This window comes from Myodes glareolus, chromosome 17, assembly GCF_982192425.1.
Source record: "Myodes glareolus chromosome 17, mMyoGla1.1, whole genome shotgun sequence".
Classification (NCBI taxonomy): domain Eukaryota; kingdom Metazoa; phylum Chordata; class Mammalia; order Rodentia; family Cricetidae; genus Myodes; species Myodes glareolus.
This window is the reverse complement of record NC_142042.1, coordinates 48,034,986-48,053,035: the sequence shown is the minus strand read 5'-3', so window position 1 is coordinate 48,053,035 and position 18,050 is coordinate 48,034,986. Positions and strand designations below refer to the sequence as shown.

Sequence of the window (18,050 nt, the reverse complement as noted above, 5' to 3'; positions counted from 1 at the left end):
GTAACTTGATATGCCATGTTTTATTGATACTCATAGGAGACCTACCCTTTCCTGGATGGAGAAAGAAGAGAAGGGGATTGAGGGTGGGGTGGGGGAAAGGAACTGGAGAGGGAGGGAAGTATTGGGGGGGAGGCTGCAGCCAGGATGTAAATAGAAAAAAAAACAAGTACTTTGTAATAAAGGCAACAGAGGCCTATTCCAACCATGTGAATTAAGCTGAATGAGAGAGGAAATAGCCTTGACTTGTCCTCTATGACAGCCTTCCAGTAAGAATCTCTTCTCTGCACCTGCTGTCAAAAAAATATGCTGGGCAGTGGTGGTGTGCACATTTAATCCCAGCACACGGGGGAGGAGGCAGAGGCAGGTGGATTTCTGTGAGTTTCAAGGTCAGCCTGGTCTAGAGTGAGTTCTAGGACAGCCAGAGCTACACAGAGAAACCCTGTTTTCAAAAAACAAAAACACAGGAAGGATGCATCTTGAATAAAAGGTCCTGCAGTACTAGTACTTGCTGCTTGAGTCTTCAGAACCACAAAAAAGTCAGCAATAGTGATATCTGTAATCACAGATCTCCCCAGGGATGAGGGGATGGTGGGAGCACATGACAATCAGCCAGAAGCTTGTGGACCAGCTAGCTTGGCTATTCTGTGCAGAAACGGGAGGAAGAGAGGGAAAGAGGGTGCAGTAGAGGAGATATGTCTCAAAATGCAAGGTGGGGGCTGGTAGCATGGCTCAGAAGGTAAAGCTGATTGCTGCCAAGGCTAATGACTGAGTTTGATCCCTGGGCCCACACGGTGAAGGGGGAGAACCAACTCATACAAGTTGTCTTCCGACTTCTACCTGTGCACCCACTGGCACACATAAATGTTTTCTTTATTAAAAGGTGGAAGAATAAAGTAGTTCCCTGACTTCTATACATGTGGCCTGGGGACACATACATGTTCACATACAAATAACTTTGCAATGATGTTGCCATGTAATTGAATGACAAGAAGTATTGTTTTTGCTTTTAATCAATCTGGCATCCTTTCAATGAAGAACTTTGAGGGGGAGGTTTGAGACAGGGTTTCTCTGTGTAGCTCTGGAGTCTGTCCTCCTGAAACTTACTCTGTAGGCCAGGCTGACCTCAAACTCACAGAGATCTGCCTGCCTCTGCTTCCTGAGTGCTGAAATTAAAGACATGTGCCACCACTACCTGGCTAAAACCTTTTTTTTAACAAGGCAAACATCTCAAAATAGCCAATATACATATATACACGTGTGATTAATAATATTACACACACATATGTATATATACACATATGTATATATCTCACATGACAGCATGCTGTATTCACTCCTTTTGCATTGGTCTTTTCTGGTTCTATTTAAAAGTGAAAGTGATATCCACATAGGACAAGGCTGATGTGGGATGCCCTTCTGTATGCTATGAATATGTTTTATTACCATTGGGTAATAAAGAAGCTGCTTTGACTTATGGCAGGGCAGAATATAGCTAGGCAGGAAATCCAAATAGATACAGGCAGAAACAAGGTGGTATGGGACAGATGCCAGCAGCCACAGGAGAAGCAAGATGAGGGGTAAAAAGCCAGGAGCCTCATGGTAACATAAAGAACTGTAGGAAGATAAGGCTTACAAAAGGCTGAGAGATGAGCCAACCTGCAGTCGGCCTGAGGGCCAAGCAACAAGTGCTGTCAGAGCCCCTGATCGGGCCTCATTATTACCAATAATGAGGGGTGGCCATGCAATGTCAGTGGATGGCAACGCAGTCTGGATGCTGGGTGGAGAGCATACAAGGCTCTCCCCATTACTGAGTAAACGCATCTGCCATTGGCCTTTCACCTGACTCCCAGTGTCTATGCCATTGACACCATGCCTTCTCACCCGCTCTCCCGAGGGAGCCATTAGGACCCAGCAACATCAGGCGCCCAAGCAAGGACTTGAACCCTGAACCCTCAGATAGAAATGGGTTAATTTGAGTTGTAACAGCTAGTTAATAATAAGCCTGAGCTAATAGACCAAACAGTTTATAATTAATATTAAGCCTCAGAGTGGATATTTGGGAACTGGTGGGTGGGAGAGAAACCTCCAGTTACACAAGGCTTAACCTCTTTTACTTAAAAATTACTGAAATAGTGTTACAGTTCATGGAAATTTAAACCATAAACCTGCCAACCTTTTCTGGTGTTAACTTCATAAGTTCCATATTTTCCATACTGTGTCTTCGTCCCAGCTTGGAGCGTGCACCTTTGTAAAAAAATAAAAATTAAAAAAAATAATTCAAACAAACCAGGGAGCCCTTCAGAACACAAACTTGGCATCGCTACATGATTCCACTCTCACATCTGATCCACCAGTCCTCATGGAAGGAGCAAAATGTTTAAAAAGAGTAATTATTTTTCACACGACATAAAAATAGAGTCCCTTTAAAACGCTTTGATGTCAGAAGCCACACTCTGGCTGCAAGCTAACCAGTGGTTTCTAACATCACCCCTTGATTTAGAAAAGGCATTTTATAATAACTGGTTCATATTCCCTGTGATGCTGCAAAGAAACCCAAACATGTTGTGGTCTAAGTGAGTAAAATCACGGGAAAGTGAAGGCCTTCAGTCTTGAGAGAATTAAAAATAACACTCTGGTTCCACACAGTTTCCCCAAGTTTCTATTTCCAGACAGGTTCACTGTCAGGACACAAGCCAAAGAGAAGCCGAGATTCTCAAAACCAGCTTTTGTTCATATTGTTCAATATTAAGTAGAGTTTCTGTAACCAAACAAGCCTTTAAAAATTAAGTCATATTTTTTCTCATAACTTATTTTATGTATATGGGTGTCTTGCTACATGCATATCTGTACCACGTGAATGAACCCCTGGTTGATTTTTCATTATTTAAAGAATATGTTATTAGTGGCTGTGATCAGAACCATGTAGATGAAACTTTTCATATTTCCCGAGAGCAGGAAGTTCAAGAACAGAGCGTGTTGTGATTAACAGCACTGATTACTCTGGGTTCTGTAGCCGCTCATGCTCCGTACATGTTTGCTTTAAACACTTTCCCGGATGTTTTGTTTTGAGGAGTTTCGAAACTTTATTCATGAGTGAAGCTGGTCTGTAAGTTACCTTCTAGTATTGTTTATTTCTAGTTTAGGTATCAGGGTTATATGATTCTCAAGCTGATGAACTTTCCCAGTTTTTCAGTTATCTGGAAAATGCAGTGTTTATATAGATGGTCCCTGGCTTATGAGACACTGTGAACATTCAGCAGAAACTGTTTACTGAGTTTGGATGGTCGATCCTTCAGTCCTCCATCCCCCGTCCCCCCGGGCATCTGAGCAGGATATTCTCATGGTCTGGGCAGTTACAGGGATGCAACTTCCAGATCATCACGGAAGTCCACCACCCAGGTGGTATATTGTTTAGCTTGGACGTTTAGTTCTGTTTGGTAAGTCAGACACATTAAATGCATTTTTGACTTATGAAAATTTTAACTTAGAATGGGCTCATGTTAGAGAGTGCAACCCCATCAAAAGGTGAGGAAACTGTGAGCTTCCATGTTTCCTAATGGGAAGACTTTTAATACCTGACCTAATATCTTTATGATTTGTTATGTTTCCATAAATAGGTATTTCTCCTAGGTTTTGAAATAGATTCCTCTAAAATTATACTAAGCCATTCACCTTTTCAATCTGTACATCTATTTTGAGTGTTCCCTTCTCTCTTTTTCAATTTCTCTTTATAAAAATAATCTTGTAGATTTGCTCACCTTTTAACTTTAAAGAAAATCTCCATTGCATTTTGTCCGAATATACACATACATGCACACACAAAGTTTTAAAAAAATCCTTTTAAATACAAATTTTGCTGAAGAACCAATACAGTTAACATGCCACAAAAACTGAAATATGAAGGGGTAGAGATGCTCCAGTGGTTGAGAGCACTTCCTGTTTATGCAGAGGGACCTGAATTCAGTTCCACATCCACATGGTGGCTCACAACCACTGTAATTCCAGTGTTAGGGACCCCAATGCCCTCTTCTGACCTTCTTAGTCACCAGGCACACATGTGGGCAAACATACATGCAGACAAAACATCCAAACACATAAAAAATTTCATTGAAATACTATATTTTCACTGTAATTTCGACGTTATATTTAATCTTATTTAAGAATTCCTCAGAGATTCAACACAATGCCCATCAAAATCCCAGCAAAATTCTTCAAACACCTCGAAAGACAACTTTATATGGAAAAGCAAAAAACCCATGGTAGCCAAAACAATCCTGTCCAATAAAAGAACTTCTGGAGGCATCACATTCCCTGACTTCAAACTCTACTACAGAGCTACAGGACTGAAAACAGCCTGGTATTGGCATAAGAACAGACAGGAGGACCAATGGAACTGAACAGAAGACCCAGATATCAATCCACACATCTTCGAACGCCTGATCTTTGACAAGGGAGCAAAAAATATCAAATGGAAAAAAGAAAGCATATTTAACAAGTGGTGCTGGCATAACTGGATATCAATATGTAGAAGAATGAAAATAGATCCACATCTATCACCATGCACAAAATTCAAGTACAAATGGATCAAAAACCTCAACATAAAGCTAGCCACACTGAACCTTACAGAACAGAAAGTGGGAAGTACACTTGAACGCATTGGCACAGGGACCCACTGCCTAAATAGAAGCCCAGCAGAATAGATACTAAGAGAAACAATTAATAAATGGGACCTCCTGAAACTGAAAAGCTTTTGTAAAGCAAAGGACATGGTCAACAATACAAAACAACAGCCTACAGAATTGGAAAAGATCTTCACCAACCCCACATCAGACAGAGGTCTAATCTCCAAAATATACAAAGAACTCAAGAAACTGGACACCAAAAGAACAAATAATCCAATTAAAAAAAAAATGGAGTACAGACCTAAACAGAGAACTCTCAACAGAGGAATCTAAAATGGCTGAAAGACACTTAAGGAAATGTTCAACATCCTTAGTCATCAGAGAAATGCAAATCAAAACAACTCTGAGATTTCATCTTACACATGTAAGAATGGCCAAGATCAAAAATACTGATGACAACTTACGCTGGAGAGGTTGTGGGGAAAAGGGAACACTCCTGCATTGCTGGTGGGAGCGCAAGCTGGTACAGCCCCTTTGGATATCAGTGTGGCGACTTCTCAGAAAATTAGAAAACAACCTTCCTCAAGACTCAGCAATACCACTTTTGGGTATATATCCAAAGGATGCTCAATCGTGCCACAAGGACATGTGCTCAACTATGTTCATAGCAGCATTGTGTGTCATAGTCAGAACCTGGAAACAACCTAAATGCCCCTTGACTGAAGAATGGATAAGGAAAATATGGTACATTTACACAATGGAGTACTACACAGCAAAAACAAAAAACAAACAAACAAACAAAAACGACATCTTGAATTCTGCAGGAAAATGGATGGAGCTAGAAAACATTATTTTGAGTGAGGTAACCCAAACCAGAAAGACAATTATCACATGTACTTACTAATAAGTGGTTTTTAAAAATAAAGAAAGCCAGCCTACAAACCACAATCCCAGAGAACTTAGACAACAATGAGGACACTAAGAGAGACTTACATAGATCTAATCTACATGGGAAGTAGAAAGTAGAAAAAGACAAGATCTCCTGAGTAAATTGGGAGCATGGGGACCTTGGGGAAAGGCTAAGGGTAGGAGGGGAGAGGCAGGGAAGGAAGCAGAGAAAAATGTAGAGTTCAATAAATGAAAAAAGAATTCCTCAACCTACAAGTTATTTAGAAGTATGCTTTTAAGTTTTCAAATGGATGCTCTGTGTTACTGTGTGTGTGTGTGTGTGTGTGTGTGTATGTGTGTGTGTGTGTGTGTGTGTGTGTGTAAAACAGTACATGGGGCTTGGTCCTTGTGCATGCTATGGGCAGGTGTTCTGTCACTAAGGACACCACAGTCCTCTTTAGGCCAGCATCACTGAGTTGCCCAGCCTGGCCTTAGATTAGTAGTAGGATTTACAGGTGTGTGTCACTAGGTCCAGACTTCTATGCTACTTTTTCTTGATACTAATTTCCAACTTAATTGCACTGTGCTGAGGACAGGCTATCTATGAGCTACAGAGCCTCTGAAATTTTTATTTCCTATATTGGATTTAATGTTAATTACAAGGGTTTAGGGTTAAATTTTGATTACAAGCTGTGAAATGATTGGCATCATGTTTTTCACTTCTTAAAAAAGATTTTATTTTCATGCATCTGCATGTGTGTCCTGGTTATGTATCTGTGAGTGCAGGTACCCTCAGAGGCCAGAAGAGGGCTCTGGATGTCATGTAAGTACTGGGAATGGAACAGGATCCTCTGGAAGAGCAGCCAGTGCTTTTGACTGCTGAGCCACTTCTCCAGACCCAAGAATTTTCCTACCTTTCTAAAAAGTTCTATTGAAGGCACTGAACTAGGACATGGACCAGAACGAAAAAAGATAAATCTGTTCCAGCGGTAGATGGTGAACAGAGAGGGAGGCAGAGAAAGGGGAGCCGAGCCCTGGGCATTAGGGATGTACCGGATGGGGATGAAGAGCAGAGGTGGGAGTGGACAGCCAGGGTGTGTACCCTGGAGTGCAGGGGACACTGCAGGTGGAGTGACCAGCTGCAGGAAATACTGCCGAGGAAGCGTGTGACCTTGAAAAGAGGTGCCAGCATGAGAGCTAGCATGCAGCGCTGGTGAGTGGGTTCCGATGGCAAGAGGATGCAGAGGGTCTGGAGCTAGGGCTCATGATGACATGTGGCAGTTTTAAAAGATGGGAATTCTTACAACACACCGACTTACATGTTAAACACTGGGAAATTTTATCGTTACACCTGGTTACAAAGCACACTGCAACTTATTACACATACCCCCACTTCAGAATCTTTTATGAAATGTTCTTTGCTATCCTGAGATTATCAGGACAGACTTCCCGTCATTATCTCTGAGTTTAGTGAGGAAAACTCCAATGACAAAGCTAATTTCTTCACCGACTTTCAAGTATGAAATGTTGTGTCAATGTTTTCCAAACCAAGAATTTCAGTTTTTAATTTTGTGTGTGGGTGTTCTGTCTGCACATGTCTGTGCGTCACTTCTGTGCCTGGGGCTGAAGGCCAGAGGAGGGGAACAGATAGATCCCTTGGAACTAGAGTTACATTATGAGCTGCCGTGTCAGTGCTGGGATTTGAACTCAGGACCTCTGGGAAAGCATCCAGTGCTCTTAACTGCTGAGCCATCTCTCCAGCCTGCAACTGTGAATTTAAGCTTAGGAACAAATATATTTTTTAAATGTACATTTATTTATTATTGGGGTGGGGCACACAAGCGCCATAGTGCCAGAGGATAACTTTAGAGTTGGTTCTCACTTTCTACTATGTGGGTTCTGGGGCTTGAACTGAGGTCACAAGGCTTGTTAGCGGATGCTTTACCCATTGAGTCATGTCTGTGGTTCGTGAAACCAAGTTAAAAATGTATTTCTGAGTCACATACAGGTAGAAGATTTCCTGTGTTTTCAGATTTGAAAGAAGAGACAACCATCCCAAGCTATTTCATCATAAGTGAAATGGGGGAGAGACAGAACTTAACTAAGAATCAGATATAGTGTAACTATTACAAATATAAAGGGATAGACAAAGTGTTTTCATTCTAGTATCTTATTTATAGATTTCTGAATTAACCTATAGGTTAATCTAACAGCATTTGAGTATTTTTTTTTTAACTAAAGAAAAGACTTACACCTTCATCATTCCTATGTTCACAATAAGAATTATAAAGTGCCATGTTCTGTGTTTATGGGTTAACCGAACTGTGCAAAGCCACAAAAAGTGGAGAAGTTACACTTCCACCACATGTGGTCTCCGAGTACAGCAGACACGCATCATTAGCGATTTAAAAGATCCTTTCTTTTCCTAAATGCAAAGTAACTCTTAAGCATAAGAAGTGGGGTTGTGAGGCTGGAGAGATGGCTCAACGGTTAAGAGCATTGCCTGCTCTTCCAAAGGTCCTGAGTTCAATTCCCAGCAACCACATGGTGGCTCACAACCATCTGTAATGAGGTCTGGTGCCCTCTGCTGGCCTTCAGGCATACATGTAGACAGAATATTGTATACATAATAAATAAATAAATTTTTTTTTTTTAAAAAAAGAAGAAGTGGGGTTGTGTTGTTTTTCGTTTGGTTTGGTTTGGTTTTTCGAAACAGAATTTCTCTGTGTAGCTTTGAAATCTATCCTGGAGCTCACTCTGTAGACCAGGTTGGCCTTGAACTCACAGAGATCAGAAGTGGGGATTTTGAAAGCTGTTACTCACCATGTAAGCTGCCATCAAGTTCAATATTTTCAGACATCATGGAATTATTTGTGCTGTAGCTCAGACCAAGAACCATCTGCAGGTCTGAGAGGTTCAGCCGCGCGGTCAGTTCACCGCTTTTGTCCCCAACCTGTTAGAGTGACACAGAGAAATGGTGAGCCATCAGCTCAAAGTGCGCGTGCGTGTATGTGCGTGTGTACGTGTGAGTATATGCGTGCGTGTGCTAACAATTCCCCACCTGTAACCACAGCGTTTCTATGTTAGAGTGACACAGAGAAATGCTGAGCGTCCGTTCAGTGTGCGTGCATGCAAGCGTGTTGAGTGCATGTGTTAACCATTCCCATGGAATCTATTACCATTACACATGAGAGAAATGAAGCTCAGAAATGGTATCCAAGCTCAAAGAGCCATCAGGTGTAACAAGAGCCAGTCCTTTTTCTTTAAAAAACCATGATATTTCTCTACACGGGTAAGAAGATGGAATGTTCTGGCAACATCCCACACGCCCCAGCTCATCTTACTATCTCCCCAGATGAAGGCCACACAGCCACCTATCTGTTTGCACAGCTGTAAGAATGCTCTGGAAAACACCCGCACTGCCTCCCTGATCTGTAAGCGACAGCAGGGCAGGCAGTGGTCTCTTCCGTCTCATACCTCTCTTGAAATGTCCAAGTGCTTTTCAGCAAAGTGCATTGCTTGATCATGATTTCCTAGAGCCGTGTATGCATTTCCTAAACTCCAACACGCTCGTCCTTCGCCAATTCTAAAATGTAATTAAAAATTCATTATCTGAAACGAAACGAGGTCCTTGTACAGAATAAACACAACCAAGCAATAATTCAAGGATTAAAGCATGCTTCGGATTTACTTAACCTTTCAGATATAGCAAGGAGGATTCCAGACAGAGAAACGGGAATACTTGATACCAAACTCCAAGTCTATTAAAACAAGGCAACAGTATGCCGTGGCCAGACCTTTAATTCCAGCACTTGGGAGGCAGAGGCATAAAGCCGGAATTCAATAATGCATCTGCAGTTGCCCTAACTCAGGGTCAGGGTATGACTTACCTGTCCTTGAGCTCCTGAGCAATGGCTAAGTGCTTTAGATGATACTCGATGGCCTTCTCGTAGTCCTGCAGCAAAGTGTACGTGTTCCCGAGACTGTAGCAGGACTGAGCTTCCACAGCTCTGTCCTTAAGCTGCCGGGCCAGCAGCAGTGTCTTCCTAAGAGAAACCAATTCGCATAAAGCTCATTTGAAATCCTGGTTCTAAAAGATTCATAATACTGACGTTTCCCATCTCTGTTGCTTTCTGCTGCCTTTTAAATAAGTCTGTTTGAGAGTTCAGTTTATCTTCCCGTTACTTTAGAAAAAGTGAAAAGCTGTTTTAAAGTGTAAAAACATGTATTCAGACTTGGAGTCCGAATAGCTCACCAAAATACAGCCGTGCTGAAGCATGAGATCAAATGCCTCTGGGGAGCAGAAGTATGTCAAGTATGAAGACGCTCTCTCCCCTTTGTGCTGGCGGTAACTCACATGTGTTCATGCACTAGCTGTCTTGTGATTATATATGTGCATGTGCGTCACGTGGAGGCCCAGAGTTGCCATCAAGCTGGTGTCTTCCTCATCAGTCTATGATTTGAGACGGGGTCGCTCACTGACATGGCCAGGCTGGCTGCCCAGTGAGCCTGGGGATCTTTATCCTTGCATCTCTACCCCAAGCACTTGAATTACAGGTAACACCATGGTGCCTAACTTTTGAGGTAGGTGCAGGGGCTCGAACTCAAGTCCTCATATTTGTATTGTGAGTACTTTGCCAGTGAAGCCATCTCCCTAACCCCAGCATCTGTCTTTAATCCTACCGCTATCTTTACCTCTGTCAACACTTATAATATTTAGGGAAAGTCCTTAAATGCGGGTTTAGAGTACTATGAATCACAGTACTGATTCATAAAAAATACCAAGCATTTTATTTAACATGACACAAATTCTACCTAACACATGCGGCATACTGTCAGCAAGAAGCTGGCGTAACAGGCTAGAGCACGGTCCTGGAAACAGCACTGTCTGATTCAGACCCTACCCTTGCTCGCTGTGTGTTCGAGGACAAGCTACACAAGCCTCCTATGGGTTTTCTCACATATATATAAAACAGCTGGGAGAAATACCTCACAAGGCTCTGAGAAAGCTGAGACGGATCGTGATGTATGTAAATTGCATCAGTGTTAAGCCTACAGACGCCTTTGGATTCAATAATCTAAATGACCCTTTCCCAGAATTTCTGCCCAAAGCACAATCACTTCACACCACTCATAACTACTTCAAAATTGAAATATGATAATAAGATAGGTCTTTTCAAAAACACAGATTTGAAGCTATATACGTAACGATGGTAACTCCAGAGCTGCTGCCCTCAGTTTCATGCTTACTCTAGTGGCTGGGCCTCACAGGCAGTTTTGAGACCTCAGGACTCACGGCTGTCTCTGCTCCACCATTACTGTTTGCAAATGATCAGAAGTCTTTCTAGGAGCAAATTCAGTTACTTAGGTCTGTTTGCCAAGCCGCTGCTTTGTGTCCTGAAAAGCATGGGTCACATACTTTTCCACGGGCTTGAAGACAATTCTGAAGGCGTGTTCCAAAAGTATCACTCGCCTGTGTTTTTGGAACAGAGGTTCTAGTCTGCTTGCTGTGGGGAGTAAGCCGTAACAGCAAACTCGCAACTTCTTTAGTCAAAAAGCCACCAACCAATTTGTAGCAGAACTTTTTAAAACTTAATGCAGGCACAACATTTAATAGCAAAGACTTTTCTGTATTCGTGACTTTAATATATATGAAACTTGACAGTTAAAATCAACATGTATGTTATACTGCTCACATGACATACTAGGAAGGAAACGTCATAGCTAGTTAATTCAGTGTTTCTCAACCTGCGGGTCATGGCCCCTTTGGTGGGGGGGTCAGTGACTGTTTCACAGGGATTGCTTATGAGACATCCCGCGTATCAGATATTTACATCATGATCCTAATAGCAGCAAAATTACAGTTATGAAGTAGCAATAAAATAATTTGATAGTTGGGGGTCACCACAATGATGACAAACTGTATTAATATTAAAGGGCTGCAGCATTAGAAAGGTTGAGAACCACTGAGCTAATCAATAATCAACCAATAAATATTAACTGCCAGTAGACGTTTAAAGAAAGACAGCACCATTTAATGTTTTAGATGAACCAAAGCAACCTTAGTTTTTTCTTTCCTGTTTTTGAGACAGGTCTCACTGTGTACCTCAGACTGGCCTGAAACTCACTTTGTAGACCAGGTTTGTATCAAATTCACAGAAATTCACTGCCTTCACCTTCTGAGTGCTGGGAGTAAGGGCATGTGCCACACACCCAGATTTTTCTTTGTGGAGTAACAAAAGCAGAGAAAATGTATTAAGAGAAAGGTACTCCTAAGGATGGGTTGGATTAGTGACCTGGGAAAGGCATACACCAAAGAGCCAGCACCGGGCAGGAGAGACAGCTCAGTGGTTAAAAGCACTGACTACTCTTCCAGAGGACCCAGGTTCAATTCCCAGCACCCACACGGCAGCTCACAGCTGTCTGTCATTCCACTTCCAGCGGACCTGACACCCATGGCAAAACACTAATGTATATAAAATTTAAAAAAAATTAAAGATTCCTTTTTAAAAAGCCAATATTGTTTTTGTTGTTGATTTGAGACAAACTATCTGAATCCTGTATACAGGAATCTCTGAAGTGTCAGCACAAACCAATCCCTGCGTGTCTGGTTCAGTCTGAATGAGTGTTCGAAGCCCACCAAGTGGAGAAAACCCTCAGTCCAGAAGGCGCAGAGCAGAGCAGACGACCTGAAGCTGGTCAGACCTTGCTACCATCGACTCCAGCCTACTGGTGGGCTAGAGGGGCCCTGACTCAGAAGTTCAATCTGGCAATGCTGCAGGCAGATGAGCAGAGCCTCAGCTTTGGTGGTGTCGACGCTGGGCAGAAGGAAGGGAGAACTGCTGGCTGGATGGGTGGGGCAGGAGGGGAAGATTCAGTGGCCATTGGTGGAGATTAACACCATTTGTGTGTGTGTGTGTGTGTGTGTGTGTGTGTGTGTGTGTGTGAAAACTTTAATAGTCTTCCGATAAGACCTAGTTTTGTTACCAAACTTCCTTTTGGCCTCTCTTGCCACTTGTAATTGGGTGAGATAAAGCACACACCCCACATGTTCATAAAGGCCTTTAGAAGTTTCTAACTTTAAGCGAAAGGTAATAAAAAGCATAAAGGAAGTCGTATTGCTGCTACTAAGTATCAGGTAAAAGGCCACACTTCACCACCTGTGCTGGCAACGACAGCACTCGGGAGGCTGAGACAGGAGGACTACAAATTCAAGGCCACCAGTCGAAACTCCCAGAAAAAAAAAAATAAAAAAACTTGAGTACAATGTTTCCTGAGCGCTGTGTACCAGGTAAGTTCTTAACACACTCGGTTCTCGCAACATCCCCAAATCCAGATCCTGATGCCCACCACAGATGAGGAGACAGCCTGGGAGCCTAGGCCTGGCCGCTGGCACGTGTCAACAGCCAGGTCTCACCCCCAAAGCCACTGTGATTTTACAGGATACGTAAGGACTCGCTCTACATTGATTCACAAAGATATCTGACTAACCGGTAGTATTCGGAAGCGGTTTCGAATTCCCCCAGGAAGATGTATGCGTTTCCGAGGTTACTGTAGGCTCTCCTTTCAGCCGCTTTATCTCCGAACTCTTTCGCAATAAGGAGCCGCTGGAACATAAAGCCTTCATCAGAGACACGAGAGAGCTGAAGACCGCCCAGTCACTGCCCTCCACTCCGAGGAGGAAATGGTCCGGCTCCAAGGCCTTCTGTTTACCTGCTCATGGGCTATAACTGCATCCCTGAAGTTGCCAAGGAGGTAGTGGGTGTTGCCGAGATTCCCAAAGGCCCGTCCTTGCGCTGCTCGGTCACCGAGAGCAGTTACTAACGACAGGTTTTCCCTTAGTGATGACAAAAAGCGGTGAGTGTAAGTTTGAGGGAAAGTTCTTAGTTGACTTGCAGACAGGTTTTATTATTTTTTTCATAGCTGGGGTTTGAACCCAGGGCCTAGGGCATGCTAGGCGAGTGCTGGCCACTGAGCTATACTACAGCCCCAGAGTTAATTTACTCATCAGAAAAAAAGCCAGCTTATAGTTCTAATGACAGTATCTTAAAGGCACGTTCTGAGCGGGGCAGTAACGATGGCGGAATTCTTCATTCACTGAACCAGCCGGCTGGAGGCCTTTATTCAGAGTCAGCAAGAGATGATCATGGAGCCCTACAGCTAGGCAATTGTTGAAATTCTACTGACCAAACACTAAATTTACCTCAAATAAATTAAACTAAGCATTGGTATTTCTTGCTTTCACCACTAAGGGGTACTGGTCTGCAGTTTAAGTGAAGAGCAGATTTCTGCGCTACTATAGCATTTCAGCAGCTAATGTTTCCAGTGCTTAGTTTTCAAGTTAGCCTACCTTTTTTGGTTTTTTTTTTTTTGTTGTTGTTGTTGTTTTGTTTAAGATAGGATCTCAATATGTCACCCTGATCTCAGAATGTAGAGCAGGTTACTTCCAAACTGGGAGGTCGGCCATGTGCTACCACAGCCAGTTAATTAGCTCACAGTTTCTACATATTTCTTCTTTTGTTGTTGTTTCTTTTGAGACAGGGTTTCTCTGTAGTCCTGGCTGCCCTGGAACTCACTCAGTAGACCAGGTTCGCTTCCAACTCACAGAGATCCTCCTGCCTCTGCTTCAGGAGTGCTGGGATTAAAGGTGTGCACCACTGTTGGGCTATTTCTGCATCTTTGACAAACTGGGGAACCGGAGGCCCAGGCCCACAGCCCCACCGCGTGTACTCACTCGTAGAGATCCACAGCTGCCTGCAAGGCATTCCTCACTTCTTCTGGAAACTCTCCGACGTCCTGGGGCCCGGGGCAACCAAAACTCTTCCCTTTGGCATGATACACGTTTCCAAGATTGTAGAGCGCTCGCGCTTCTCCCACCTGCGTGGAGACGTCAACAAAGCTGACGTTCTAAGACAGGCCAGGGTTTCTACTGCTTATCCCATGTATTTACTTAATGTGTTATCATCGTGTGTGTGCATGATGCGTGTGGTGGTGCATGTGGTGGTGCGCTCCCTCCACCCTCCTGCAGGTCCCCGGGACTGAAGTCAAAGTGCCCTTACCCACTGAGCCACCTTGCCCCTCCCCATTTGTTTATAATATCCTCAATCCTGTTGTCAAGGAAACCAAGCACCCAATGCCCATCCACAGAGAATCAAACACATCATTCCATTCCACTCACAAAGAAGGACCTTTTGCTTTTTGCTTTTTCTATTTTAAAAACTCTTTGTTTATCTTTTGTCTATGAATATTTGACTTTACAGATAAACTATGGAAGTAGTATTAGAACACAAAACTCTTTCGAGGAAATAACCATCACCTGGCCTACCATCTTTCTCACCTTGTCGTTGAGTTCTCTGGAGATATCCAGGTGTCGCTGGCAGCACACGATCGCTTCATCAAAATTCCCAAGCACTTTTAAGGTGTTTCCAAGATTGCCACTGGCTTTAGCCTCCCCCAGCTGGTCTCCAATAGTCCTAAGACACAAATTTGAAAACTGAATGATGTTAAAACTATTTTCAAAAATGAAGATACAGTCGGGCAGTGGTGGCGCATGCTTTTAATCCCAGCACTTGGGAAGCAGAGCCAGGTGGATCTCTGAGTTTAAGGCCAGCCTGTTGTACACAGTGAGCTCCATCCAGGACAGCCAGGGCTGTTTCACAGAGAAACCCTGTCTTAAACAAACAAACAAACAAACACTTAAAATAAATTAAGACACAAAGAAGTCAAAGAACAGTTTCTCTAGAGGACAAATTGCACAGCTAAGATGAAATTCATTAACCTTGAAACCTACTTTAAATAATAAAAAAGCTCTTCTCTAGTTAATCTTCATCCATTTAATTAAGTTCGAGAGCTGCTTCATTACTGTTCAATTGAACTGTTTTGCCTAAACATTCATTTTCAAATAGAAGCCATGAAATACACTGTTGATTTTTAAGTGAATGGGAGTTTGGCTTGGGTTTTTTTAAGCAAGTCAAGGTAGAGAGGGAGAATGTCCAAGGCTGGCGTTACCTGGCGAGCGTCAGGTCATGGTGATGGTACTCCAGCGCTTTGGCGTAGTCATGTAAGTAGAAGTAAGCGTTGCCCAGCTGGCTGTAAATAGCACTGAGGGTTTTGAGGTCCTCGGTCCCAACTTGAACTGCAGCTTCAAAAAATGACACGCCAGCGCGGCAGTCCCCCGATTTACACAGGCGCTCCCCTTCCAAGGCCAGCTCAAGGCAAGAAGCTTCCATTCTGCAAATTATATAGGACAGACACTTAGAGCATTACAACTACATCAGTGATCTTAACTCCCAGTCGTATAAACGAGGACTTTGTGACTACTCTTGATCAGACGGGTGCTTAGTTGAATTACATACACATTACTGACAAAACAGTAAATGCTTAATTGAAGCAACAGCTAATTTGCCTGCTCAAATTTCTCTGAGCCTCAGAGATCTCTGAGATGGGGTAGCTAAATATCGTATATGGAGTTTATTATAAGTGGCCCGCCCAGAGTAACAACCCACTTTACCAGTGAGGCTATCTTAAGTAGTGCTTCCATCTACCCACCCACCGTTCCGTCTGCCTTTCCCAGTCTCATCTCTCTCTCTCTCTCTTTCTCTCTCTCTTTCTCTCTCTCTCTCTCTTTCTCTCTCTCTCTCTCTCTCTCTCTCTCTCTCTCTCACACACACACACACACACACACTCCCTTTTCATTTCTTACCAGCACACAAGCAATTATCATCTAAAAGAATAAAGGAACAAAATATCTTGATTCACCAGAGAACTAAAGATCAAGAAGCTTTCCTGGAAAGCAATTAATTTAGATGGAGATGGAGGGCTGAGCTGATACAGCAGGGGGTGGAGGGCTGAGCTGGTACAGCACCTGCCTTGTCAGCATAAAAACCTGATTTCATTTCCCAGACCCATGTAAAAATGCCAGGTCTGGCACATGCTTGTCATCCCAGCACTGGAGAGGCAAGGGTCCACAGGCGTGCTGGCCAGCCAGCCTAGGTGACCTTTAGAGCAGTGAAAAACTGTCAGAGGAGATGTATGGTCTTCCTGCGAAGGACATGCCAGGCTGCCCTTACAGCCACACATTTAAATGTGTTTGTAAAAGTAGACTATAACCTGCTGGAACTAGAAAAAGTATGGACTAAGATCAACTAGGAGCCAACAGCAAAGCTTCGAAGCAGACTCCTGAATTAGAACAGGCAGGTTTGTCCAGCAACTGTAACAGGTAATTCTCAATTCTACACTCAGGCAGCTTTCTCTTTAACAATTTAAAATACTTAGCCAATGTCTATTGCTTGTTCTATGACAGTAACTTTACCTTCCATGTATGAACTTAGAAAAGCGATCCAAGTCAATATAACCAAGGCTAACATGTTTCAACAGTACATGGAACCAATGGGACCAGGGAGGAAGAACTAAGTACACGGAAAGATGAAATCAGTCTAATCAGAAACGGAACCAGCTATACCGTTCTACAGTTTACTTATGTTCTCACAATTTCTCACAGATACACAAGGCACTTTACACCGCTTACCCTCTCTTACACTCTCCCTGTACTGCCAAGCCTTTCTTCTTCCCAGCAAGGAGCCCTCTTAGCTTCCTGGGTAAGTGTAACACTTACAATGGATGGATGTGTGTAGGGTGCTGGTGCCTGCCTGAGTCATTCACTTCAAGTGGGCAACTCACCAGTGGCTACAACACTGGGAATATGACTCCCTGTCTCCTAGCAACTATTAACTGTCTACAGCTCTTCAGGAGAAGGTGGGGTCTTATGAGCCCCTCCCCCACCCACGATGGAATGTTGACGGGCCCCAGTCTTGTACAGGTATTTGGTCAGCTACTATTTATCCATTTTTTCCCCCTAATTTTTTTCTTTCTTGAATCAGCCTCACTATGTAGCCATGCTGGCCTTGAACTGGCGATCCTCCTGCCTCAGGCTCCAGAGTGCTGGGATCACAGGCAGGCACCCCACAGCAGCTGGTTACATTTCTTTATCCACAGGGTTGAAATGAACAAAACTCTTCTTGTCTTTCACAAGTGAAAACTTCCCTTTCCATGGAAGCTGCTAGACGAGGCATCTGAACCTGTTTGTCTTTGTCTGAATACCGGAACCAGTGGCCGCCTAAGAACTACCAGCAGGAAACAATAGGAAAAGAGAAAAGTGTGTTTGTGTGTGTGTGTGTGTGTGTGTGTGTATGTATGTATGTATGTATACATACATATGCATATAAAATCTTCCTACTAAAACTTTAACCTGAACACTCTTGTGTAAGAAATATCTAACAAGCATTTTCCCTTCTAGGAATAGAACTTCAGAGTACAGTTCCACAATTTCACAAGATGTCTATACAAGGAGATTTATAGCAATAAAACACTGCTATGACAAGTATGGCTGGAGAGATGGCTCAGTGGATAAGAGCACTGGCTGCTCTTCTAGAGGACTTGGGTTTGATTTCCAGTATCTACATGGTGGCTCACAACCATCTGTAATTCCAGTCCCAGGGAATCCAATACCTTCTTCTGGCCTTCTTGGGTACTAGGCCCATG

The 18,050-nt window shown here is 43.2% G+C and overlaps 1 protein-coding gene across 2 annotated transcripts in view; it reads right to left on the bottom strand.

The window, feature by feature from the left end:
- Positions 1-18,050, bottom strand: part of Gpsm2 (G protein signaling modulator 2) — a 45,105-nt gene that overhangs the window by 7,071 nt on the left and 19,984 nt on the right. For both annotated transcript variants that reach the window (XM_048443525.3, XM_048443527.3), the window contains 9 exons: positions 15,519-15,740; positions 14,848-14,983; positions 14,245-14,387; positions 13,224-13,347; positions 13,002-13,117; positions 9,401-9,556; positions 8,988-9,096; positions 8,334-8,463; positions 2,174-2,244 (listed from right to left, as the gene is read on the bottom strand). In XM_048443525.3, coding sequence (XP_048299482.1) covers positions 2,174-2,244; positions 8,334-8,463; positions 8,988-9,096; positions 9,401-9,556; positions 13,002-13,117; positions 13,224-13,347; positions 14,245-14,387; positions 14,848-14,983; positions 15,519-15,740 — 1,207 coding nt within the window. The remainder of the gene's footprint in view (positions 1-2,173; positions 2,245-8,333; positions 8,464-8,987; positions 9,097-9,400; positions 9,557-13,001; positions 13,118-13,223; positions 13,348-14,244; positions 14,388-14,847; positions 14,984-15,518; positions 15,741-18,050) is intronic.